Source organism: Oratosquilla oratoria, chromosome 5 (genome assembly GCF_046742065.1).
Source record: "Oratosquilla oratoria isolate Oo_2021 chromosome 5, ASM4674206v1, whole genome shotgun sequence".
NCBI lineage: Eukaryota > Metazoa > Arthropoda > Malacostraca > Stomatopoda > Squillidae > Oratosquilla > Oratosquilla oratoria.
Window position 1 is genome coordinate 1,724,571 of NC_134781.1, and position 26,171 is coordinate 1,750,741.

Consider the following 26,171-nt stretch of genomic DNA (forward strand, 5'->3'; position numbering starts at 1 on the left):
GTATGTGATACTATATGTTAACTGACATTAATAGTGAGTAAAGGGGGTGATTGTAGACATATTTCAGTACCCCTTCACTTACTTTAGCAACCCCTTCAAGTATCCGGAATTTTCGAGTATCCGGCATGCCTTTGGTCCCAGTGATGTCGGATAAGAGAGCTTTTACTGTACTTACATACAGACAATGATGCATCAATTTTTCGTTGTATAGTACATCTATGCATAATGCTAACAGAATTAGAATATAAGAGGGTGAAAGAGAATGAATATGATAGCTGTAACTTTTTATTCTATAATGCACGTATTGCAATGCATCACCATACATCAGGCAGCCTAATGTACACTTAAGTATTTGACTCATATTGAAGAGGTTAATGCAACACTAACCAATCATCACTTGTACAAACATTTGGGCCCAGGACATAAAATAACTATTTTATTTCAGATTATGTTGAGGAATTATGCAAAGAATATAACCTTGAACTCCAGGTTGGGTACAGCACATCTCTTGGTTTTCATATTGTTGTTCCTGTTGGTAAGAAAGCAGGGTTTCCACAGTTGCCTCCAGTATTCATTCAGGTAAAGACAGGCTTATGCTTTATGTCAGATATTCTTACTTAGTTTTGGAAAACGATCATGGAATTTTTATACATGCATACATACCAAAGGACATTTTACTCATCATAAAGGGTGGTGGCTCTGTCAGAGCATACATCCACTCCACATACAACCCAGACTTATCCAAAACTCATTCATCTCCCCTCACATCTAAGCACTTCATGTATATAGGATTGTCCCTGTCTCCCACAACATTGTTTGGATCAAAGGCAATGCAATTCATGGAGCCTCCACAGCAGGGCCCAATAGATAGAGATGGTTTAACCCCACCACTTCATTATATGGCAACCCTCCCCCTCATCCATTCAAAAAATTCATGTAGTGGACTAGAAGAACCACTGGGATGAGGCATTTCTTTGTCTACTTACAGACATTCTCTATGCATTCCTACCTTTTTCACTCACTCCTCCTTATTTAACAGATGTATCTCTTGCATTCATAGCATCCTTTTACTCCCATCTATCCAACTCATTTTTGGTCTTCGAAGTTCACTCTGTCCATATCTGCTTTCCACTTTTTTTGGTTGTCTTTCCTCACTTGTTCTTTCCATATACCCAAACCATCTCAGCACTCTTTGATCTACCATATCCTACACCTCTCACTTTTTCCACATCCATGCACATTCAAAGATTCCTCCCAGACCCATTTTTGTCTTGAGTCTTTGAAGAGAACTTAAAATCAGGGAGATTCCTAGCCCCCCCCCCATTCCATTTAACTGCCTTCCATGACATACATGGAAGCACAGTAGTGGTATTTTTATCCCCCACTCCATATATGTTAATCCCACTTAAAATATCCATAATAGAATGAACGGGGAACGACTGAGGACGGGATGGATGGATGGGATAGGAGGGGACGTTGAGAGGGAGGGGAATGTCTGTTGAGGAAGGAAGGATGAAGACAGAACATAGGGGTGGGTGGAGAGTGGTTGTATAAGGATGATGCTGTGATGCATGGAAGAAAATAGATGGGGGATGAGGGGAGTTAGGGAGTGGTTATGTGTGAATGATATTTTGACACTGCCTGAAGGGATTTCTGCCTGTCATCTCTTTTTCTGTATGAGGGGACAGAAAGGGGAGGTCACCAATTAAATGAAGCGGCCTTGGTGTGGATGTGCTGTGTCTTTGCATTGCATGATTTAGTACATACATATACCAAAGGCTTTTTCCCCCCTTACATATATATATATATACATTTACCAAGGCTTTTTCCCCTTTACAAGGGAGGTAGCCAAAAAGAAAGAGGCATAAAAACCACTCCCACCCATTCCATCCCCAAATACACTCAACTCCCCTCCACCCTCCACCCTCCCTCTTATCTTGGCACCTCCTGGATGACGTGTCATCCCTTCACCTTGTCCACTGCCCTGGGTCAGAGGCAGTGTCGCAAGACACAGCACAACCATAGCAAGGCCACTTCATTAAATTGGTGACCCCCCCTTTCCGTCCCCCCATGCAGAAAAGGAGAAGACAGGGAGAAATCCCTTCAGGCTGCGTCAAATTTTTCTCACACATACTACTTCACCCCCCATCCCCCCACCCATTCCACCTCATGCATCACAACATCATCCATATACAACCATTCTCCATTCACCCCTGTCTTCTATCCTCTCCCATCCTTCCTCAACAGACATTCCCCTCCTCCCCAAAGCCCCCTTCACCCCATCCATCCATCTCATCCTAAGACGCCCCCTCATGTTCACTCCCTCCACATCTGCCTTCCATACCTCTTTTACTAGTCTTTTTTCACTCATGTATCCATACCATCCTAATACTCTTTCATCAGCCCTATCTCCCAACTCCCTTACCACCCCTGTTCTCCTCCTCACCTCCTCATTTCTCACTCTATCCAGCCTAGTAACCCCCACCATACTTCTCAGACACCTCATCTCAAACACATTCAAACTCCTCTCTTCCTCTCTTATGTTCCATGTTTCTTCCCCATACAGTGCTGTTAGCACAATCACTCCTTCATACACTCTTCTCTTAGCCTCTATTCCCAAATGTCTATTCCTCATTACACTTTTTAATCCACCAAGGCACCCACTCGCTTCTCTCAATCTACATTCCACCTCCATTCCACCCCTCCTGCCACATTCACACTGTGCATATATATATATATATATATATATATATATATATATATGGCTTGTATTTAGATTTATTCTAATTCACTTCAGAGACAACATATTAAAAAAGGATTCACATGCACAACTGAACTTTTATATCAGTTGGACCAAAGATCTCGAGAAACGGTGAAAGAAATACTTCTCATGAGTAATGTGTAAGTATGAAAGGAAAATGTTTCTGAAAATTATATAATGAATTCATTCAAAACAAGGAAAATGTTTTGATCAAAGCTTTGATTTATATAATGTGAGTAATGAACTGATGATTTAGAATCCTATCACAATTTTTTTTCTAATATGTATATGATGGTTCAGTTAAACTTTGCAAAACACCCTATCAAGAAGCTAGGACATTGCCTCACATTATTTATATTACTCTTGTGTTCCAAGTATTGTGATGGAAGTAATGCAAGAAGTACGACAGTGCCTTGGAGTTCTGTGTGCCCTTAGTGAAACCGTCAGCAATCTGGATGTGATTGTAGCTTTAGCACATGCTTCATCACTCAGAAACTGGGTGAAGCCTGAATTAGGCAACACCATAGCTATCCGTAAAGGGAGACATCCCATATTGGACCAGCTGTCATCTATTCCACCAGTAGCCAACAACACAGTATGTGAAACAGTGGTTATTATTATATCATATGTCAACAGTCTAAGTTGTCAAAATTGGCATTTGGTTAGGTAGGCCACTAGGTTGTGTAAGTCGGTTAATGGACAGGGAGGTCCCATAATGTTACACTTGTTCAGGATGTGTTCATGGGTCTTCTAATAGACCATATGGACAAAGGTCTGAGTCAGAGATTCCTGTGGTCATAAGAACAGTTGTAGTCTAGTTGATGATAAAGTTCCTACAAGTTACAATAATGATTTCTTGTTGGGTAAACATACAGAGAAATCATTGTTTTAAGTTGCAGAAGGGAATCAAATGGGTGACAGATGGGAGTGGAATAGGCAGGGGTGGGTCCATCCACTGGCTGGCTATCTCCCTTTATAAGAGGGAAGAAGCTTTTGGTATATAGATAGACTTACAACACTGCCAGCTCAAATCTGCCAGGTAATTGTGTGTATAGTCCTGATGTGCACTATAATTTATTGAGATGTCTTAAAATCTTGTATAGTGTTAGCACATACTGTTTTGTTGTCTAATTTGTTCCATGTATTTATCGCTCTGTGTGGGAAACTGTTCCTTTTCAAGTTTTTTCTATAACTATCCTTTTTCAATTTTTTTCCGTGTCCTCTTGTTTTACCGTTGTCCCACATTAATAGGTCGTTCCTGTCTAAAACTTCCATTCCTTTCATTATTCTGTAGATGGTTAGCAAATCTCCTCTTTCTCTTCTTTGTTCCAGAGTTGGTAGGTTCAATTTGGATAGTCTTTGCTCATATGTTAGTTCGGCGAGTGTCGGTGCTAGTTTTGTTGTCGCTCTTTGTAATCTTTCTAGTTTCTTAATATTCTTTTTGGTACTGGGTGTCCAAAGTGATGCTGCATACTCAAGTTTTGGTCTTATTAGTGTAGTAAGTATTTTCCTTATCATTTCTTCGTCCATATAGGTAAATGCCACTTTGATTGCTCTCAATAAGTTGTAGGTTTCTCCAACCATCTTGTTTATATGCTTATCTGGTTTCATGTCCTTTCCAATCATCACTCCAAGATCTTTTTCATAGTTTGTTTTATTTATTTTTTCTTCCCCAATTCTGTAATCTTTTGATATTCTATTTTTACTCTTTCCAAATTCCATTATGCTGCATTTCTTAATATTGAATTTTACTTCCCATTTTTTAGTCCAATTCCATATTGTGTCCAGATCTTGTTGCAATGAGTTGCAGTCCTCTTCCGTTTTTACCTTCTTAAGTAATTTTGCATCATCTGCAAAAAAAATTATATAGCACTCCACGCCTTCATTCATGTCATTAATGTATACAGCAAACATGATCGGTGCCAGTACTGATCCTTGTGGGACCCCGCTTTTTACTTCTTCCCAGTTGGAGAATTTTTCTCTAATTACAACTCTCATTTTCCTCCTAATCAGGAAGTCTTTCATCCATTCCAATAATTTTCCTCTGATGCCACCTTTTGACTCTATCTTATTTATTAGTTTCCTATGAGGTACCTTATCGAATGCCTTTTGCAGGTCCAGAAAACCACAGTCTGCCCATCCATCTCTTTCTTCTATTATGTCTACTAATCTTGAGTAAAAGCAAATCAGATTTGTTGTACAGGATCTCCCTTGTCTAAATCCAAATTGATTTGGGTTCAGTATAGATTTTTCTTCCAGGTACTTAACCCATCTGTTTTTGATCACTCTTTCACAAATTTTTGCTATTGTGCTTGTTAGTGAGACCGGTCTGTAGTTAGATGGATCTTCCTTATCACCTCCCTTATAAATTGGTACAATGTTTGCTTTTTTCCAGTCCAATGGTACTTTTCCTTCTTTAATTGATGATTTAATTATATCATATATTTTGTCAGTTAATTCTTCCATGCATTCTTTCAGTATCCAGTTTGCTATTCCGTCTGGGCCATGTGATTTTCTGACATCCAGGGTTTTAATTTGATCACTGATTTCTTTTTGTGTTACGTTTATTTCTTTCATTGCTGGGGATAATTCTCTCTCTCTAACTTCACTGTTAGGCGAGTTTTCTATTGTGAATACTGATCTGAAGTGGTTGTTCATTATTTCAGCCATTTCCAGTTCTTCTGTAAATTCCTTTTTATCTTGGCGCAGTTTTTCTATTTCTTGTTTGTTTTTCAGTTTTCCATTTACATATTTGTAAAATAGTTTGGGTTCTTCTTTACATTTGTCTATTATCTTTTTTTCGTAATTTCTCTTTTCATCTCTGCGTATTTTTACATATTCGTTTCTTAGTTTGATGTATGTTTGCCATTTGCTTTGTTTCTTATCTCTTTTCCATTTTTTCCAAGCTTTGTCCCTTTTTTTCCTTTGCTTCACTACATCTTTTGTTGTACCAGTTCTTTATGTATGCCTTTTCCATTTTTTGTTGTGGTACGAATTTGTCCACTCCTTCATTATAAATTTCTTTTAGTATGTTCCATTTTTCTTCTATCCCTGTATCTTTGTTTTGGAATTTTTCCCAGTTTGCATTGCGAAAGAATGTTTTAAGTTTCTCAAAGTTTGTTTTGTTATACATGGGTCTTCTTATTCTGTGTTTAACATTTTTGCTTTGGTCTGGTTGTTCTTTCAATTCCATTTCTATTAGTACATGGTCACTTTTTCCTATCGGAGTTTTGTAAATGATATTATCGATTATCTCAGGTTCTGTTGTAAGTATTAAATGGATGAAAGACTACCCATGCTCCGTGCACACTGTCAAGATCAAAAGCAATGCAGCAAGACACAGGTCCTCCACAGCAGGGTGTAACAGCAGAAGTTGCAGACAGTTTATTTTTTATTTTTTCAGTTCATAAATGAGGAGCATCGTGTATTGATGGTGACTGGTCCAAATATGAGTGGCAAGAGCACTTATTTAAGGCAGATAGCATTATTGCACATACTAGCACAGGTGAGAGGTTAGATTCTGCCATGAGAATATGTTATTTTGCATCACAAGTTTTTGAAGACCAATTTACTGTTTTCATGAGTTTTGTGTTCAAACAGTCATGGTAATGTCAACTACCCATTTCCACTTTGTAGTATAAACTGAAAATATCTAAGAGAAATAGTCAAAACACATGAAGTATGAATCATCCTTTTTAGATTGGTTGTTTTATACCAGCTGACTATGGCTGTATTCGCATTGTTAACCAGATATTTACTCATCTGGGTTCAGATGATTCGCCTGAAAGTAATACCTCAACCTTTCAACTACAGGTAGGTTTGGATTTATTTCAAATTGCTGATTGTATAATTAAATAATAAGAACACCCTCTTTATAAAAGGGGAAAATGTCTTCTGATATATGTAAGTGTAATTATTATTTTGCTTATTGACAGAGGAGTCCTTCAGCTGAATGAAATTGTGTAGCATTGACCAAACATTACCCATTAGGTCCTTGTGCAATCAGGAAATGTATTAGCACATGAATGGAAAAGTGAGAATGGGTGGTATAAAATTGGTAATTATGAGTGTATATCCACCATAAGCACAAGAGAAAAAGGAGGGAAAGTCTTTTTGATTGAAGCTTAGTGTGCATTGAAATGTTTAAAGTGGGAGAAAAAATTGTGGTGTTAGAGGATACAAATCCAAAGGTAGGGAGTGAATTGAAGGAGTCACAGTTTATAGGGCATAAGGATGGATGAGAACAGTGTGGTTGATTCATATGTTGCAGGGGGTATAGTTCTTGATGGCATGTATTTCAAGAAGAAATTAGTTTATCATTAGCATGGATCAATACTATGGAGTTATACAGTATTTGTTTATATGTAATAATGATCACAGTTTCTGCTATTTCTATGTTATTTTTCTGTTATCATTAGTGTCGATTGTTTTTTGACACAGCCCGAATAGATTTCTATCCGTCTTCCCTTTTTCTGCATGAGGGGATGGAGAAGACGGGTTGCTAATTAAATGGAGTGGATTTGTGCCTTTGTTTTTGGCTACCTCCCTTGTAAGGGGTAAAAAGCTGTTGGTATATGTATATTGCCATGAAGGGTTTTTTTGGCAGTAATCTCACCTCTGTGCCAACTGGTTTCTGGTGAGATATTTCTCTCGTGTCACCTTATTCTTTATACTCGGTGAAGCCCCATATCTATAGGGTGCTCAATGGTCCACATCATCATTATGATGGTACCCCATATATCTATGAAGAATTTCCCTGTTTGCCATCAGGGATATGCCAGTTAGCAGTGGGTCCTGTGACCATTTGTGTGAGCTGCTCTGTCTCATCTTTCTTACAAAACCTGTTTGATATGGGTCACCCTGCAGAGATTTCCTCTATCGACATAGTTTTTGTAATAATTAAGATTCTCAAACCTATCCACCACGTCAAGGTGTCAACTCTCAGATAGGTGCGGTCGTGTGAGTCATGAAGTGCTATGAAGGTGGCCTTTGTTCAGTAGTGGACTCAGGATGGCTTATTTAATTGATATGTATGTATTTTTCTGTTATCATTAGTGTCTTTATGACACAAATTTTCATTATATTTCACTGCACCAACAGATGATTGATATAAATTACATGTTATCATGTGTGGGGCCTGAGGCTCTGATGGTGTTGGATGAAATTGGATCTGCTACAAGTATTGAAGAGGGAGGTGCCATTGCTTGGGCAGTCATTGAATACCTTATTCAAGCACGTCCTGTTGTCATCATTGCTACACATATTATCTTCCTGACAAACATGTCCAAGCTGTACCCACAGGTCATCAAGTATGTGAAAATTTATTGCACTATGTTCTTATGCATGATGTAAAAAGGTAACTAAATGGGGCAGAGTGTGAGGACTGGAGATCTCCTTTTCTGTATTTTTCTCCCATGCAGCGGCGGCGCCAGGAATATTTAGTTGGGGAGGCTAAGGGGGGGCTGAGCAAATTTCTGGGGGGCTAATAGTAATATGATAATACACATATATTATCCTCATTTCAGAAGGGGAGGGGGTTAATGGTTGGGCTAGCACTGATGGCTGACAAATCTTTAGCCCTGGCAATTAAAAATTCCACTTAATAAAATTATTTCAATGAGTGTTTTAAATTTTCAATTTGCTTATTTCAGTTGGGGGGGCTACAGCCCCCCCAAGCCCCCCCCTGGCGCCGCCACTGCTCCCATGAGGTGTTAGCGCATAGCTTTAGCTTGGTAATTAATTCATACAGAGCTAAAATAAGAGGGAAACAAGAGTGGTGGATGGGAGTAGAATGGGTGGGAGTGGGTGCATGCCTTTGACTTAGCTACATACATATACCAAGGCTTTTTTCCCCTTACAAGGGAGGTAGCCAAAAAGAAAAAGGCATAAAATTATTCCCACCCATTCCATCTCTGAATACACTCCACACCCCTCCACCCTCCCTCTCATCTTAGCACCTCCTGGATGACGGGTCATCCCTGCACCTTCTCCACTGACCTGGGTCAGAAGCAGTGTCGCAAGACACAGCACATTCATAGCAAGGCCGCTTCATTAAATCGGCGACCCCCCTCTCCTTCCCCCCATGCATAAAGGAGAAGACGGGGAGAAATCCCTTTGGGCTGCATCAAATTTGCACACACATACTACCTCACCTCCATCCCCCCGCCCATTCCACCTCATGCATCACAACATCATCCATATACAACCATTCTCCATTCACCCCTGTCCTCTGTCCTCTCCCGTCCTTCCTCAACAGACATTCCCCTTTTCCCCAAAGCCCCCTTCACCCCATCCATCCACCTCATCCTAGGACGTCCCTTCATGTTCACTCCCTCCACATCTGCCTTCCATACCTATTTTACTAGTCTTTCTTCACTCATTCTTTCCATGTATCCAAACCATCCTAATACTCTTTCATCAACCCTATCTCCCAACCCTCTTTCCACCCCTGTTCTCCTCCTCACCTCCTCATTTCTCACTCTATCTAACCTAGTAACCCCCATCATACTTCTCAGACACCGCATCTCAAACACATTCAAACTCCTTCTCTCTTCTTCTCTTGTGTTCCATGTTTCTGCCCCATACAGTGCTGTTAGCACAATCACTCCTTCATACAGTCTCCTCTTAGCCTCCATTCCCAAATGTCTATTCCTCATTACACTTTTTAATCCACCAAGGCATTTACTCGCTTCTCTCAATCTACATTCTTCTCCACCTTCACTCCACCTTTTCCTGCCATATTTGCACCCAAGTATCTAAAACTATCCACTTCCTCCAGTCGCTCTCCCTTAATGCTCACTTCCAGTCTACTGCCACTTTCACCCCTTGTACATCTCATCACCTTACTTTTACCCACATTTATCTTTAGCTTTCTTCTATCACACTCTCCCAAACTCTGTCACCAACTCCCTCAATCCCTCCTCCGATCTTGCCAGAAGTGCAGTGTCGTCTGCAAACAACAGCTGGCTCACCTCCCACTTTTCTCCATTTTCTTTAACCATCTCCAATCCCTGACCCACTACCCTTGCATTTACCTCTCACACTACCCCATCCATGTATAAGTTGAACAACCAGGGCGACATAACGCATCCTTGACGAAGTCTCACCTTTACCTCCAAACACTCACTCTCTCCATTTCTAATCCTAACACAAGCTCTACTACTCTCATAAAAACTCTTGACAGCTCCTAGAAGCTTTCCTCCTATCCCGTATATCCGCAAAACCTCCCACAGTGCCTTTCTGTCTCCCCTGTTGTAAACCTTTTCCAGATCCATGAAAGCCCAAAAAACATCCATCCTCTTTCCTATGGCTTTCTCACATATCTGTCCTACCACAAAAATCTGATCTACACAACCTCTACCCAATCTAAATCCACACCAATTACTACCTCTGTTCCTCTCCTAATCCTCTCAATCAAGATCCTCCCATAATCCTTCCCAACTACACTTAACAAACTAATCCCTCTGAAACTACTACATTCACATTTGTCCCCTTTTCCCTTGTAAAGTGGAACTATACAGGCACTCCACCAGTCCTCCGGCACTCTACCCTCTCTCCAGCAAACATTAAATAACCTCACCAGCCAGTCCACCATCACTGTACCTCCTTTTTTTTTTTACATTCTGCATGGCATCCATCCAGACCAGGTGCCTTACCAGCTCTCATCATCTTAACAACTGCCTTCACTTCATCCTTCCTTATTTCTCCTCCATTTTCCTCACTCATCACGGTCATTTTCTTAGCATTTCCAACTGCAGCTATCTTTCCCTCCCTATGCTCCTTCACATTTAGCAACTCCCTAAAATATTCTGCCTATCTTCCCCTTACTGCCTTCTCTTCCATTATCATCTCTCCATCTGCACCTTTTACCTTTTCTTCTCTACTTGATTCGCCTCCTCTTCCTCTCTTAATTTCTTTCCAAAACATCTTTTTATTACTTTCAAAGTTTTCTGTCATACTTTTACCCCATTTCACATCTGCTCTCCTCTTTGCCTCCTTTACCTTTTGCTTTACTTCTCCTTTCTTTTCTTTGTACCTCTCATATTCCCTCGTCCTATTTTGTAACCAATCTGTGAAAGCTCGCTTCTTCTCTTCTACAACCTTCTTTGTTTCCTCATCCCACCATTCACTACCCTTCCTTCTATTTCCTCCTGTCCTTGTTCCACACACCATCTTGGCACACTTTGTGACTCTCTCCTTGAACCATCCCCATTCCTCCTCCACACCTAGTTCTACTCTATCCTTCACTCCCTCCCACTCCTCCTTCAGCTTCTTCTTGTACTTCTACTTTTCCTTTTCATTTAAAGAGTTCACTCTAAGGACCTCCCTACCTTTTGTCCCTTTCCTCTTCCTCCATCTATCCTCCACTCTCAACTTACCTTCCACCAAAAAATTATCTGATATTCCCCCACCCTCTCCCCTTAGCACATGTACATCCTTAGCTCTTCCTATCATAATCCTATTTACCACTATATAGTCCATTAATGCTCTATCTACCACCCTTCCCTCCACCACCCTCTCCCATGTGTACTTATGCTTGACTTTCTTCCGAAACACTCTATTTGCTATCATCAACTCTCTTTCTAGACACATTTCCACCATCAACTCTCAACTACGATTCTTTCCTGAAACTCCACATTTCCCAACCACTCCATCAATTGGATCATTTCCTACCCTAGCATTAAGGTCTCCCTGTACTATTACATTGATATTTCTCCCTAAATTCTCTATGCACTCATTTAAATCTATCCAAAAAGCCTCCCTTTCTTCTACGCTCTTCTCACTGCCAGGCCCATATGCACTTACAAAAACCCACATCTCCTTTCCCAGTTTCACCTTCATCCACATTATCCTCGAGGAAACCTCCTTCCATTCCACTACATGTTTACCTATCTCTTCACAACAAAGTATGGGAATGGAGTAGGAAGTGGGATATGGAATTCAATCTTAAGAAGTGTAGTGTAATGGAATTTGGAAGAAGCAACAAAGAATAATGGGATCATATAAATTGGGAGAAGAAGAAATAAAAAAAGTAGAAAATGAGGACCTGGGAGTCATTGTTATGAATATGTCCCCTGAGAAACATATAAACAAAATTTTTGGAGAAACTTATACTGTAATTTGATAAGAACAATCAAAGTGGCATTTACATGCCTGGACGAAGAAATGGTGAAGAAAATACTAGTCACTTTGATAAGACCAAGATTGGAATATGCAACGATGACGTGGTCGCCAAGTACAAAAAAATGTACAACAAAACTTGAAAAAATACAAAGAGCAATTACAAAATTGGCACCAACACTCTCAGAACTACCATATGAAGAGAGGCTAGCAAAACTTGAGCTACAGACACTAGAGCAAAGAAGAGAGAGAGAAGACTTGATAACTATAGAATCATGAAAGGCATAGAAACTATTGATAGAGAGGATCTAATAAAATGGGATAGTAGAAATACAAGAGGACACGGAAAGAAAATCAAGAAAGACAGTTATAGGAGAGACCTGAAAAAGAACAGCTTTTCCCACAGAGCAATAGACATTTGGAACAAGTTAGATGAGAAAGTGGTGTGTGCAAAAACATTACATGAATTTAAAAAGTCTAGATAAAATGAGATATGAAGACGGGACACCACAAGCATAGCTCCCCTTCCCGTAAAGTACAACTAGGTAAATACACACGCCCCTAAGCTCTTTCTTCACATGACCAAATATTAAAATACCCTTGATTCCGAAGAACACCTTTTCCTCATACACACTATACTCCATAACTTAGACTAATAACCATAATAATTAAATCACAAGAAACAACTACACATCCTTATAGTGAAAATATTTTATCATATACTAATGTCCAAAACTATTATCACTAGGATAAATTGTAAATCATTTGTGAGATTGCCAGCAGTGAGAGGGAACTGGCAGTCAGTAGGTGGAAGTGGACCGAGGAAGGTCTGCTGCTGTAATCAAACATTAATAGACTTTTGTTGTAGTCTTACACTTTGATTAGACCCACCAAAGACATATGAACAGAGATTTCCTCCATCACAGACAAAATGATGTGTGGTTCTGGTCTGTAGGGGGCATCCCATATAGACCCTAAAGTATCAGATGGGGAGAAGCAATACATAAAAATATAAAAATGTGGGAAACGACTATAAGGGCTACACTAGGTAGTTCCATGTCCATTACCACCTATTATCCCCATCCAGAAAGTTGTCTAACCTTTTCTTTAAAAAAAAAACAATAGTTTCAGTGCTCACAACATGGTTACTAAGTCTATTCCATTCATTGACCACTCTAGTGGTAAACCAGTTCTTGCCTATTTCCTTCTTAAATCTAAATTTGTCCAATCTAAATCCATTACTGCAAGTCCTGCCCTGTTGTCTTAATATGATGACCTTGTTTACATCCCCTTTATTAAAAGCCCTTGATCCACTTGAACACCTCTAATAGATCTTCCCACACTGCATCTTTCCAGAGGGTGTAAATTAAGGTGCCTAAGCTTGTCCTAATAAGGTAAATATCTGAGCCCATGTATCATTTTGCAGCAGGACACTGAACATCCACAGCAAGGCAGCTTCACTATCAAATGTTCCTTTATTCATTGCAGCTACTGCATGGACAGTGAGAACCAAGAAAATAATGGAAGACTCCACCTGACTCACGTTGTTCGTCGTGGAGTTACAAAGGCACAGCATTATGGATTGGCCCTAGCTAAAGTGACAACTTTTCCCCAGAGGATTCTTAGCAGAGCAAGTGACTTACTCCAGACTCTACCTTCCACACAGGTAATTGTACAGTCATCCTAAGTAGAAATTGAATTAATTTTTGTACAGATAGATGTTTTGCTTCTTTAACAAATATACCAAAAGGCCTTTTCCCCCTTATAGAGCGGGTGGCTGATATTTGTTTACCACAGAGTGAGAACATGAGGATACTAACTAAACTCACATTGCATGGAATAAGGCAACTTGCAGAACTGGATTATCAATTGGATGAGCATTTATGAACAATGGGTTGTTGTTGTTCCCTAAACTGTCAGGCCAAACAGTCCCATCTTTCTGGGAACACCACATCTGGAATGGGGTTTTACTACAAATCCCCTTTAGAGTGGATATTGTGTTGTTGGCATGCATGATTGTGTACAGCAGTCTTTCATAATGTGTTGTATAGTATGGAGTGAAGTGTTACATCCAGCCTCTTCTGGAAACTTATAAGGGCTGGATGGTGGCTGCATCACAGTCGGGTCATGTAAATTCAGTCTTCTCAGGGGAGAGAGGATTCAGAGGGATGAATAATGTGTTGTTATAAATGATTGAACTTCTGATTGGAAAGATATTACAATTGGATTTACTTAGGATTCTGTGGTTGAGCCACCTCTGTTGAATTCAACAGTTACTTTGAGTTTCATCGACTGGAAACCCACAACCCCACAGCAGCTGGCAACAGTCCTTTCTTCTTTTCTTAGATTTCTCTAGGAAGAAACTTTGGACTGATGTCTGCATTGTACTGTTGTGGAACTGTTTCTGTGTCATCAGTTGAAAGTAATAGAAAGAGAGGAAATGTCATTACATGTATGATATGTGTCAGTGCTATGACTAGGTCATTCCCTTTATAAAGGAGAAAGAGCCTTTGATACATACATACATACATACTAAAAGCTCTTTTCCCCATATGAGGGGGCTAGCCAAGTCAAAGCTACCTTCAATAGTTAATTCACTGATCCAAGTTCAAGTCCCTCCAGAGCTGAAAATTTGAGCATTGCTGCACTATGAGCCAGCACTCCAGTTCTGGTGGGCAAGGAGTTGGGTGTGTATTTACCTAGTTGTATTTTACAGGAAGGGGAGCTATGCTCATGGTGTCCCACCTTTGTATCTCGCAGTGTCTAGTTTGCTCTTAAATTCATGAATGGTTTTTGCACACACTATTTTTTTGTCCAGTTTGTTCCAAGTATTTACCTAGTTGTATTTCATGGGACAGGAGCTATGCTCGTTGTGACCCGTTTTCGTATCTCTCCACGTCCAGTTTACTGTAGTTTTTAATCGTGTATAGTTCTGGCATTTACTGTTTCACTGTTCAGCCCGTTCCAGACATTGATCACTTTGTGCGGGAAACTGTTCTTTTTCAGGTCTCTTCTGTAACTGTCTTTCTTTAATTTCTTTACGTGTCCTCTTGTTTCTCTTTTGTCCCATTTTAATAGGTCATCTCTATCAATAGCTTCCATCCCCTTCATAATTCTGAAAATGGTCAACAAGTCACCTCTTTCCTTTCTCTGCTCTAATGTTGACAGCTGTAATTTTTCCAATCTTTGTTCATATGTCAAATTTGATAGTGTGGGTGCCATCTTTGTTGCCGCTCTTTGGATTCTTTCTAATTTCCTTGTGTTTTTCTTTGTGCTAGGTGCCCACATTGATATAGCATATTCTAATTTCGGTCTTATCAATGTAACAATTAATTTCTTAACCATCTCCTCATCCATGTAATCGAAGGCCACTTTCATTGATCTTAATAAATTGTAGGTCTCTCCGAATAACTTGTTTACATGTTTGTCGGGTGTCAAGTCACTTGAGATGATTACTCCTAGGTCCCTCTCTGAGTTTACTTTCTTTACTACTTTGTTTCCCATTGTATATTTTCCCGAAACTCTATTTTTGCCTTTTCCAAATTCCATTATGCTACATTTCTTGATGTTGAAATTCATCTCATGTTTCTGGCTCCATTCCCATACTTTGTACAGGTCATCTTATAGCAATCTGCAATCTTCTGTCTTCATTTTCTTGAGTAATTTAGCATCATCGGCAAAAAAAATTCATGTAACAATTTACACCTTTGTCCATATCATTTATGTATATGGCAAACATTAGGGGAGCCAAAACAGAGCCTTTTGGGACACCACTTTTTACATCTTCCCATTTCGAATTTTTGTCTCTAAGTATCACTCTCATCTTTATGTGGAGTATCTAAAAAAGGGAGGTACTGTGATGGTGGACTGGCTGGTGAGATTGTTTAATGTTTGTTTAAGAGAGGGTAGAGTGCTGAGGACTGGAGGAGTGCCTGTATAGTTCCACTTTACAAGTGTGAGTGTAGTAGTTTCAGAGGGATCAGTTTGTTAAGTGTAGTTGGGAAGGCTTATAGGAGGGTCTTGATTGAGAAGATTAGGAGAGGAACAGAAGGAGTAATTGATGAGGAACAGTGTGGGTTTAGGACAGGTAGGGGTTGCGTGGATCAGATTTTTGTGGTAAGAGATAAAAAGGTTGTTAGGAATCACATTGGTCCACTATTATCTGCTGACGGTCAACTTGAATATTCAAATGAAGGAATGTGTAATATCTTAAACAATTGTTTTAGCTCGGTATTCGTAAACGAAACACCTCAAAGTGAATTCCAAACTGAAACCTGTGAAAAGTCTGGGGTAAACTTACTCACTACGGTAAATATAACAAAAGAAAAAATTAAAAGGTGTATAGACAAACTCAAAGTTAATAAAACACCAGGGCCTGACGGTTGGCATCCAAGAATCTTAAAGGAAATGAAAAATGAGATTGTTGTTCCATTAGAAATTATTTTCAAGAAATCCATCATATCCGGAGATGTCCCAAGAGAATGGAAGCTAGCTAACGTTACTCCCATATTCAAAAAAGGTGACAAAAAGAAACCAAATAACTATAGGCCTATAAGTTTGACTTCGATCGTAGGAAAAATAATGGAAACTATCATCAGAGATGATATCGAATATCATTTAGAAAGTAACCGTTTGATAAATGATAGCCAGCATGGTTTCAGACGGAAACGTTCTTGCGTGACTAACTTACTCGAATTCTACAACACAGTTATCTCGAATTATGACAAAAGAAACAATATAGATTTAATATATCTAGACTTTGCAAAAGCTTTTGATACCGTCCCACACGAAAGACTACTTACTAAATTAGCTTTGCATGGAATAAGTGGTAGCCTATTAGGTTGGACTAGTAATTGGTTGAAAGGTCGAAAACAGAGAGTTGTTTTAAATGGAAAAACTTCTGGATGGAAAAGTGTTGCAAGTGGAGTTCCTCAGGGTTCCGTTCTTGGGCCACTTCTATTCATAGTATATATAAATGATATAGACCATGGACTAAAATCTACTGTTTCCAAATTTGCTGATGATACAAAACTGTGCGGAGTGGCAAATGATCACTCAAACCAATTAGATATTCAAGAAGATTTAGATAGATTACAGCAATGGTCTGAAAAATGGCTAATGAAATTTAACACAAGTAAATGCAAGGTAATGCACATAGGTAAAAATAACAGTAAGTACGATTACAAGTTATTTGGAAATTCGTTAACAAAAGTGGATAGTGAAAAAGATCTCGGCGTAATTATCAGTAACGACCTCAAATCATCCAAGCAGTGTATTTCAGCCTCTGAGAAAGCAAATAAGATTCTGGGATTGATTGCACGATCTTTTGATTTCAAAAGTCCATCACTCATTAACAAGCTATATAAATCGTTAGTTCGTCCACATTTGGAATATGCTGTTTCCGTATGGTCACCGAATCTCATTAAAGACATTGACAGACTGGAAAAAGTACAACGGTGAGCCACAAAACTGATTCCAAATATCAAAAATAAATCATACGAAAATCGACTTAAGCACATGAATCTGTTTTCCCTAAAAAAGCGTAGACTCAGAGGTGACTTGATACAGGTCTTTAAGATTTTAAAGGGAATTGGCAACATCAAAAGTGACCAAATTTTCACATTGAATGAGAATCAGACAAGAAACAATGGTCTCAAACTGTCCGGAAATAGATTCAATTTGGAAGTAGGTAGAAACAACTTTGCCAACCGTGTAGTTAATGAATGGAATAAACTTCCTGCACAGGTAGTGCAATGTAGTTCAGTTCGAAGCTTTAAGAATCATTTAGATAAATACCTAAGTAAGATGCTGTAATGATTATAATTTATGTTATATTATTTGTTTTTGTTTTGTTATAATTTGTCTGTCTGATTTATTATTAGTTATATGTCAATTTATAATCATTTACTATTTACCTTTTTGTTTGTTATTCAACTATACCTATGCATTTCTTTATGTATTTTATTTGTTATTTTTACATTATTATAGTTTTAATTTATTATTAATATTATTTTTTTTTTTTTTTTTTTTTTTTTTTTTGTATCCGACCTAGATATGGATCAAAAGGTCTCCTGTCGGCATGCTCCGCCTTTGTAATCCTTTTGTTTTTGTTTGTAATGTGAGAAAGTTTTAGGAAAATGTAAGGATGTTTTTTTGGGCCTTTATGGATTTGGAAAAGGCTTATGACAGGGTAGACAGGAATGCACTGTGGGAGGTATTGCAGATATATGGGATAGGAGAAAAGCTTTTAAGAGCAGTTAAAAGTTTTTATGAGAGTAGTAGAGCCTGTGTTAGAATTAGAAATGGAGAGAGTGAGTGGTTTGAGGTAAAGGTGGGACTTCATCAAGGATATGTTATGTTGCCTTGGCTGTTCAATTTATACATGGATGGGGTGGCACAAGAGGTAAATGCAAGGGTAATGGGACGGGGATTGGAGAGGGTGAAAGAAAATGGAGAAAAGTGGGAGATAAGCCAGTTGTTCTTTGCTGACAACACTGCACTTGTGGTGGGATCAGAGGAGGGCTTAAGGAAATTAGTGACAGAGCTTGGGAAGGTGTGGAAAAGAAGGAAGTTGAAGATAAATATGGGTAAACGTAAGGTGATGAGATGTACAAAGGAAGACTATGGCAGCAAATTGGAAGTGAGTATTAAGGGAGAGAGACTGAGGAAGTGGATAGCTTTAGATACTTGGGTGTGAATGTGGTGGGAAAGGGAGGAGTGGAGGTAGAGGTAGAATATAGATTGAGAGAAGCAAGCAAATGCCTTGGTGGATTGAAAAGTGTAATGAGAAATAGACATTTGGGAATGGATGCTAAGAGGAGAATGTATGAAGTAGTGATTGTGCCAACAGCACTGAATGGGGCAGAAACATAAAACATAAGAGAGGAGGAGTTTAAATGTATTTACCTAGTTGTATTTTATGGGAAGGGGAGCTATGCTCATGGTGTCCCGTCTTCATATCTCATTTTATCTAAACTATTTTTAAATTCATGCATTGTTTTTGCACACACCACTTTCTCATCTAACTTGTTCCAACTGTCTATTACTCTGTGAGGAAAGCTGTTCTTTTTCAGATCTCTTCTATAGCTGTCATTCTTGATTTTCTTTCCATGTCCTCTTGTATTTCTATCATCCCATTTTATCAGATTCTCTCTATCAATAATTTCTATGCCTTTCATGATTCTGTAAATAGCTATCAAATCTCCTCTCTCTCTTCTTTGCTCTTGTGTTTGTAGTTCAAGTTTTGCTAGTCTCTCTTCATATGATAGTTTTGAGAGTGTTGGTGCCAATTTTGTAATTGCTCTTTGTATTCTTTCAAGTTTTTTTTATACATTTTTTTTTACTTGGTGACCACATCGTTGCTGCATATTCCAATCTTGGTCTTATCAGAGTGATTAGAATTTTCTTCACCATTTCTTCATCCAGGTATATAAATGCCACTTTGATTGTTCTTATTAAATTATAAGTTTCTCCAAAAATCTTATTTATTTGTTTCTCAGGTGACGTATTATTCATAACAATGACTCCCAGGTCCTTCTCATTTTCTACTTTTTTTATTCCTTCTCCCAATTTATATGATCCTGCTATTCTGTTTTTGCTTTTTCCAAATTCCATTATACTACACTTTTTAGTGTTGAACTCCATCTCCCACTTCCTACTCCATTCCCATACTTTATTTAGATCACTCTGTAGTGACTCACAATCTTCTTTCGTGTTCACTTTTTTTAATAGTTTTGCATCATCTGCAAAGAAGCTCGTATAACTTTCAATTTCCTCCTCCATATCATTAATATATATAGCAAACATTATTGGGGCCAGAACTGTTCCTTGTGGAACACCGCTTATTACTTCATCCCATTTTGAGCGTTTGTCTCTTATCACTACTCTCATTTTTCTTTCTTGCAAAAAGTCTTCCATCCATTTAAGCAGTTTGCCCTGTATTCCTCCTTCAGTTTCTAATTTCTTAAGCAACTTCTTATGTGGTACTTTGTCAAAAGCTTTTTTTAGGTCTAGAAATGCACAATCAGCCCAACCATCTCTTGTATTATATCTATTAGCCTTCAATAGAAACATATTAAATTGGTGACGCATGATCGTCCTTGTCTGAATCCAAATTGCCTTGGATTTAGCACGCTCTTTTTTTTTTTTTTTTTTTTTTTTTTTCCTAAATCTTTTACCCATCTACTTTTGATAATTCTTTCACAAATTTTTGCTATTGTACTTGTTAGAGAGACTGGTCTATAGTTGTTAGGGTCTTCTTTATTTCCCCCTTTATATATAGGTACTATATTCGCTTTTTTCCAATCTTCTGGAACTTTTCCTTCTTTCAAGGAACTATTTATTATGCTATGTATTTTGTCTGCCAGTTCATTCCTGCATTCTTTCAAAATCCAGTTTGCTATTTCATCTGGTCCATGCGATTTGCTGACATCAAGATTACTCAAGTGTTTCATTATTTCATTCTTTGTTACTTCTATTTCTTTCATAGGGGGGACTTTCTCTTTCCATTTGATCTCTTCCGGTTGTATGTTCTCCTTTGTAAACACTGATTTAAAATGCTTGTTCATAATTTCCGCCATTTCTATTTCCTCTGTGTATTCAACTCCTCCTTGTCTTAATTTCTCCAAATCTTGTTTGTTTTTCAGTTTGTTGTTTACAAATCTGTAAAATAGTTTTGGTTGATCTTTACATTTTTCTATGACATCTTTTTCATATTTTTCGTTTAAGATGAATTGCCTGAGAAGTATGGTAGGGGTTACTGGGCAGAATAGGGTGAGAAATGAAGAGATGAGGAGGAGAGCAAGGTGGAAAGAATGAGTGAAGAAAGATTAGTAAAAGAGGTGTGGAAGGAGTGAACATTAGGGGTCAACCAAGGATGAGATGGATGGATAGGATAAAACGGGCAATGAGAAAAAGGAAAGAGGGGAATGTCTGTTGAGGAAGGAAGGGAGAAGACAGAAGATAGGGTGAGTGGAGAATGGTTGTGTATGGATAATGCATGGAAGGGAGTGGGTGGGGGATAAGGGGTGAGGGAGTATGTGTGAATGATATTTTGATGCAGCCTGAAGGGATATCTCCCCATCTTCTCTTTTTCTGAATGTGGGGATGGGGGGTCGCCAATTATATGACATGGATGTGCTGTGTCTTGCTACATTGCTTCTGACCCAGGACAGTGGGCAAGATGCAGATAAGAAGAAGGGAGGGGGGTGAATGGGAGTAGAGTATGTGGGGATGGTGTAGGAGTGGATTTTATGCCTTTGTTTTTTGGCTACCTCCCTTGTGAGGGGGAAAAAGCTATTGGTATATGTATGTATATACTTTTTCTTCAAGCAAGGGGTGGTGGATGGGAGTGGAATGAGTGCATTTCTTGATTCGGCTACCTCCTTTATAAGAGGAGGAAGCCCTTGATATGTAGGTAGATAGTATATATACAATCATTACTGCTGTCCTCATTATTTTTTATATTGTGTAATTGTTCCTGTGCTTCTAACCTTTGTCCATGCATTTTTTCCAGGTACAAGTAACAATGAATAAGTCCCAAAAGAAAGAACAAACAATATATCACCTTGCCAGTGAACTCATCTCTCTTGCTACAGCTTTGTTTCCTACATCTTCGTCAAATTGTACCATATCAGCACTACAACTACCACATATCAGCCTTTCAAGTTCCTCGCATGAACCAGAACCAGTATCCAGTAATCAAACAAAAAATCTTTCAGTCTCCACATTTTCAGACATACTTGCATCTTCCTCAGCAACTTCTTCTGTAAATAGGGACATTGGTAACAGTGAAGGGGTGAAAGGATCCCTTGTGGCAGATGCAGCACATAGCAGATCTGATACAGGTTCAAGATATGTTGAGACATTTGATGTAATAGAAAATGGTGAGAAAGAGCAAAGAGAGATGGGGAACATGGAAGGATTTGGGAAAGAGGTTGAACTTGAAGATAAGACAGTCACCTTACTCAAGGAGCACCTTCAAGCTATGGTAAAAAATTTCCTTAAGCATTCAGACAAATCATAAATGATTCATTTGAACATAATAAAAAAAATTGATAATGAAATTACTGAGTATAACATTAGAAGAAATAACTCACAATGATGTCGTAGGCACAAGGATTTACCAGTTGATTTAACCCCTTGGAAATTGTAGTGTCCCACAGAGAAAAACCCTCCCACTTCTATCAAGAGCCACACTAGCATGCCTGTGTATAGGACAACACCTGGCATAAAGACAGTACCCCCACAGAATAGGCCTGGCCACAGTTTCAAATTGCCCCAGATGCAACCATCACACAGAAGACATAGAGTACCTCACACAGTAATGCCCCACATGAACAATCCCCAAACAACAACAACAATATCTCTTCTGTAAGTGAATTATGATCCCAGCAGTGGCTGTTGCTGGTTTCCTGGAGACTGTGGGTCATCTGCATGGGCAATGGATTAATTGGTAGTGTCCCTTAGTCTGAAAAAAATTGTTGGAGGGTACATACATGCATATACCAAAGGTTTTTTCCCCCTTACAAAGGAGGTGGCCAAAAAACAAAGGCATAAAAAACCACTCTCAACCATTCCATTCCTAAACATACTCCACTTCCCTCCACCCTCTTCCCTCCCTGTTATCTTGGCACCTCCTGGATGACAGGTCATCCCTGCATCTCACCCACTGCCCTGGGCCAGAGGCAGTGTTACAAGATACAGCACATGCACAGCAAGGTCACTTCATTAAAGCAGGATTCCCCCTTCTCCATCCCTTCATGCAGAAAAGGAGAAGATGGAGAGAAATCCCTTTGGGCTGTGTCAGTTTATTTCACAAATATACTTCCTCACCCTCCCGTCCCCCACCCATTCCCTTTCATGCATCACAGCATCATCCATGCACAACCATTCTTCATTCATCCCTATCTTGTCCTCTCCCATCCTTCCTCAACAGACATTCCCCTCTTTCCCAATGCCCCTTTTACCCCATCCATCCATCTCATCCTAGGTTGCCCCCTCATGTTCACTCCTTCCACCTCTGCCTTCCACACCTCTTTTACTAGTCTTTCTTCACTCATTCCTTCCATGTGCCCAAACCATCCCAATACTCTTTCATCAACCCTATCTTCTAACTCCCTTTCCACCCCTGTTCTCCTCACCTCCTCATTTCTCATTCTATCCAACCTAGTAACCCTTATCATACTTCTCAGGCACCTCATCTCAAACACATTCAAACTCCTCTCTTCATCTCTTTATGTTCCATGTTTTTGCCCCATACAATGCTGTCAGCACAATCACTCCTTCATACAATCTTCTCTTAGCCTCCATTCCCAAATATGTATTTCTCATTACACTTTTTAATCCCCCAAGGCATTTACTTGTTTCTCTCAATCTACATTCTACCTCCACCTCCACTCTTCCCTTTCCTGCCACATTTGCACCCAAATATTTAAAAATATCCTCTTCCTCCAGTCTCTCTCCCCTTAATACTCACTTCCAGTCTGCTGCCACTTTCTTCCCTTGTACATCTCATCACCTTACATTTACCCACATTTATCTTCAACTTCCCTCTTTCACACACCTTCCCAAACTCTGTCACTAACTTCCTCAATCCCTCCTCTGATCCTACTACAAGCAGTGTCATCAGCAAACAACAGCTGGCTTATCTCCCACTTTTCTCCATTTTCTCTAACCATCTCCAATCCCCTACCCACTACCCTTGCATTTACCTCTTGTACCACTCCATCCATGTATAAATTGAACAGCCAGGATGACATAACACATCCCTGATGAAGTCCCACCTTTACCTCAAACCACTCACTCCATTTCTAATCCTAACAGGCTCTACTACTCTCGTAAAAACTCTTGACAGCTTTCCTCCTATCCCATACATCCGCAATATCTCCCACAGTGCCCACTTGTCCACCCTGTCATATGCCTTTTCCAGATCCATAAAAGCCCAAAAAACATCCTTACCTTTTCCTATAGCTCTCTCACATATCTGTCTTACCACAAAAATCTAATCTACACAACCCTTACCTGTCCCAAACCCACACTGCTCCCCACCAATCACTCCCTCTGTTCCTCTCCCAATCCTCTCAATCAAGACCCTCCCACAAGCCCTCCCAACCACACTCAACAAACTGATTCCTCCGAAACCACCACACCCACACCTGTCCCCATTTTCTTTGCAAAGTGGAACCACACAGGCACTCCTTCTGTCCTCTGACACCCCACCCTCTCTCAAACAAACATTAAATAACCTCACCAGCCAGCTCACCACCACTGCACCTCCCTTGTCCAGACATTCTGCATGACATCCATTCAACCCAGGCGCCCCACCCGCTCTCATTATCTCAACAACTGCCTTCACTTCATCTTTCCTCATTTCTCCTCCACTTTCCTCACCCATCACAGTCACCTTCCTATCACCTCCCTCTGCAGCTACCTTCCCCTCCCCATCCTCCTCCACATCCAGCAATTCCCCAAAATACTCCATCCATCTTCCTCCCACTGCCCTCCCACCATCATCTCCCCATCTGCACCCCTACCTCCTCCCCTCTACCCGATTTGCCTCCTTTTCTTCTCTTAACTTCTTTCCAAAACATCTTTTATTACTTTCAAAATTTTCTGTCATACTCTTACCCCATTTCACATCTGCTCTCCTCTTTGCCTCCCCCATCCTATGCTTTACCTCTCTTTTCTCCTCTTTGCACCTCTCATATGATTCCCTCACCCTATTTTATAACCAATCTGTGAAAGCTCGCTTCCTCTCTTCAACAACCTTCTTTGCTTTCTCATCCCACCACTCACCACCCCTTCTTCCACTTCCTCCTGTCCTCCTTGTTCCACACACCATCTCCACACACCCTGTGACTCCATCCTTGAACCACCACCATTCCTCCTGCACTCCTAGTTCTACTCTGCCCTTCATTCCCTCCCACTCCTCTCTCAGCTTCCTCCTGCACTCCCTCACCTTTTCCTTCTCATCCAAGCAGTTCACTTTAAGCACCCCCCACCCCCATCCTTGTCCCTCCTCCACCCACCCTCCACCCACCTTCCACCAAAAAATGATCTGGTATTCCCCCACTCTCTCCCCTTAGAACATATACATCCTTAACTCCCCCCCACTAAACTCCTGGTTACCACTATATAGTCCATTAACACTCTATCTACCACCCTTCCATCAACCATCCTCTGCCATGTGTACTTAGGCTTGACTTTCTTCCTAAACGCTGTATTTGCTATCATCAACTCTCTTTCTAGACACATCTCCACCATCAACTCTCCACTACGATTTTTTCCTAGAACTCCACACTTCCCAACCACTCCATCTATTGGTTCATTTCATTCCCTAGCATTAAGGTCTCCCAATACCACTACATTGACATTTCTCTCTAATCAATCTATACACTCATTTAAATCCATCTAAAAAGCCTCCCCCTCCTTCACACTCTTTTCACTACCAGGCCCATATGCACTTACAAAAACCTATATCTCCCTTCCCAGTTTCATCTTCATCCACATTAACCTTGAAGAAACCTCCTTCCACTCCACTACATGCTTACCTATCTTTTTACTACTCACATTCACCCCCTCCCTCTCAACTTGTTTCACTCAATGGCAACACATCCATCTTTCTTCTCACAAACATACTGCCTTTCTCTTCCCTTTTACTCTCATCTGTACCACATCCATGCACATTAAAAGACCCAAACCTTACAGTACTGGTTGGAAAATTCCTAGGCCCTCTTATGCCTTTACTTTTTATAGGAATGTCCCCTTTGGGGCTACAGGGAAAAGGATGCCTAGTCCTAATCCCAGTCCTGTTTTTGTCGCCTCTTACAACTCAAGTGGGAATACTTGGTGGTAGTATTCTTTCCCCCCACCACAGGGGGTGGTAGCAAGAAAAAAATATGTAAAGCATGTCACCCTGCAAAGGAGATGGTTAAAGGATGCATATTTAGGTGTCATTTATTTTACAGAAGGATTACAGTTCATCTTAAGAAATAAAGAATGTCGTAGAACAATGTCTGGTATTTTTTCCTCTGGAAGATTACATTTTATTGTCAATAATCATCAATCTGGGGATAATAATACATTTAAGAGATAATGATGGTGATTTAATGAGAGTAGTAGGATTTTTGGATGCATGTTGGCTGAGCAGGTTAAAGCATCATTACTTGTGTTGATGGTTGAGGTGATAGCAGTTTGAACCCTGCCACCAGTGAGTTGGACCAAGGGCATTAAGGTTCATTAAATTCCACACTACAAAGTCTTCTGTAAGGGGTACTGTCCTAGCCTCCTG

At 39.8% G+C, this 26,171-nt stretch overlaps 1 protein-coding gene across 3 annotated transcripts in view; it reads left to right on the forward strand.

Moving 5' to 3' along the window:
• Window positions 1-25,853, forward strand: part of LOC143025322 (mutS protein homolog 4-like) — a 55,114-nt gene extending 29,261 nt beyond the window's left edge. For all 3 annotated transcript variants that reach the window (XM_076184799.1, XM_076184801.1, XM_076184802.1), the window contains 8 exons: window positions 446-579; window positions 2,798-2,901; window positions 3,137-3,356; window positions 6,165-6,266; window positions 6,461-6,574; window positions 7,862-8,070; window positions 13,370-13,547; window positions 21,396-25,853. In XM_076184799.1, coding sequence (XP_076040914.1) covers window positions 446-579; window positions 2,798-2,901; window positions 3,137-3,356; window positions 6,165-6,266; window positions 6,461-6,574; window positions 7,862-8,070; window positions 13,370-13,547; window positions 21,396-21,905 — 1,571 coding nt within the window. In that variant the 3' untranslated portion in view covers window positions 21,906-25,853. The remainder of the gene's footprint in view (window positions 1-445; window positions 580-2,797; window positions 2,902-3,136; window positions 3,357-6,164; window positions 6,267-6,460; window positions 6,575-7,861; window positions 8,071-13,369; window positions 13,548-21,395) is intronic.
• Window positions 25,854-26,171: the final 318 nt, after the last annotated feature.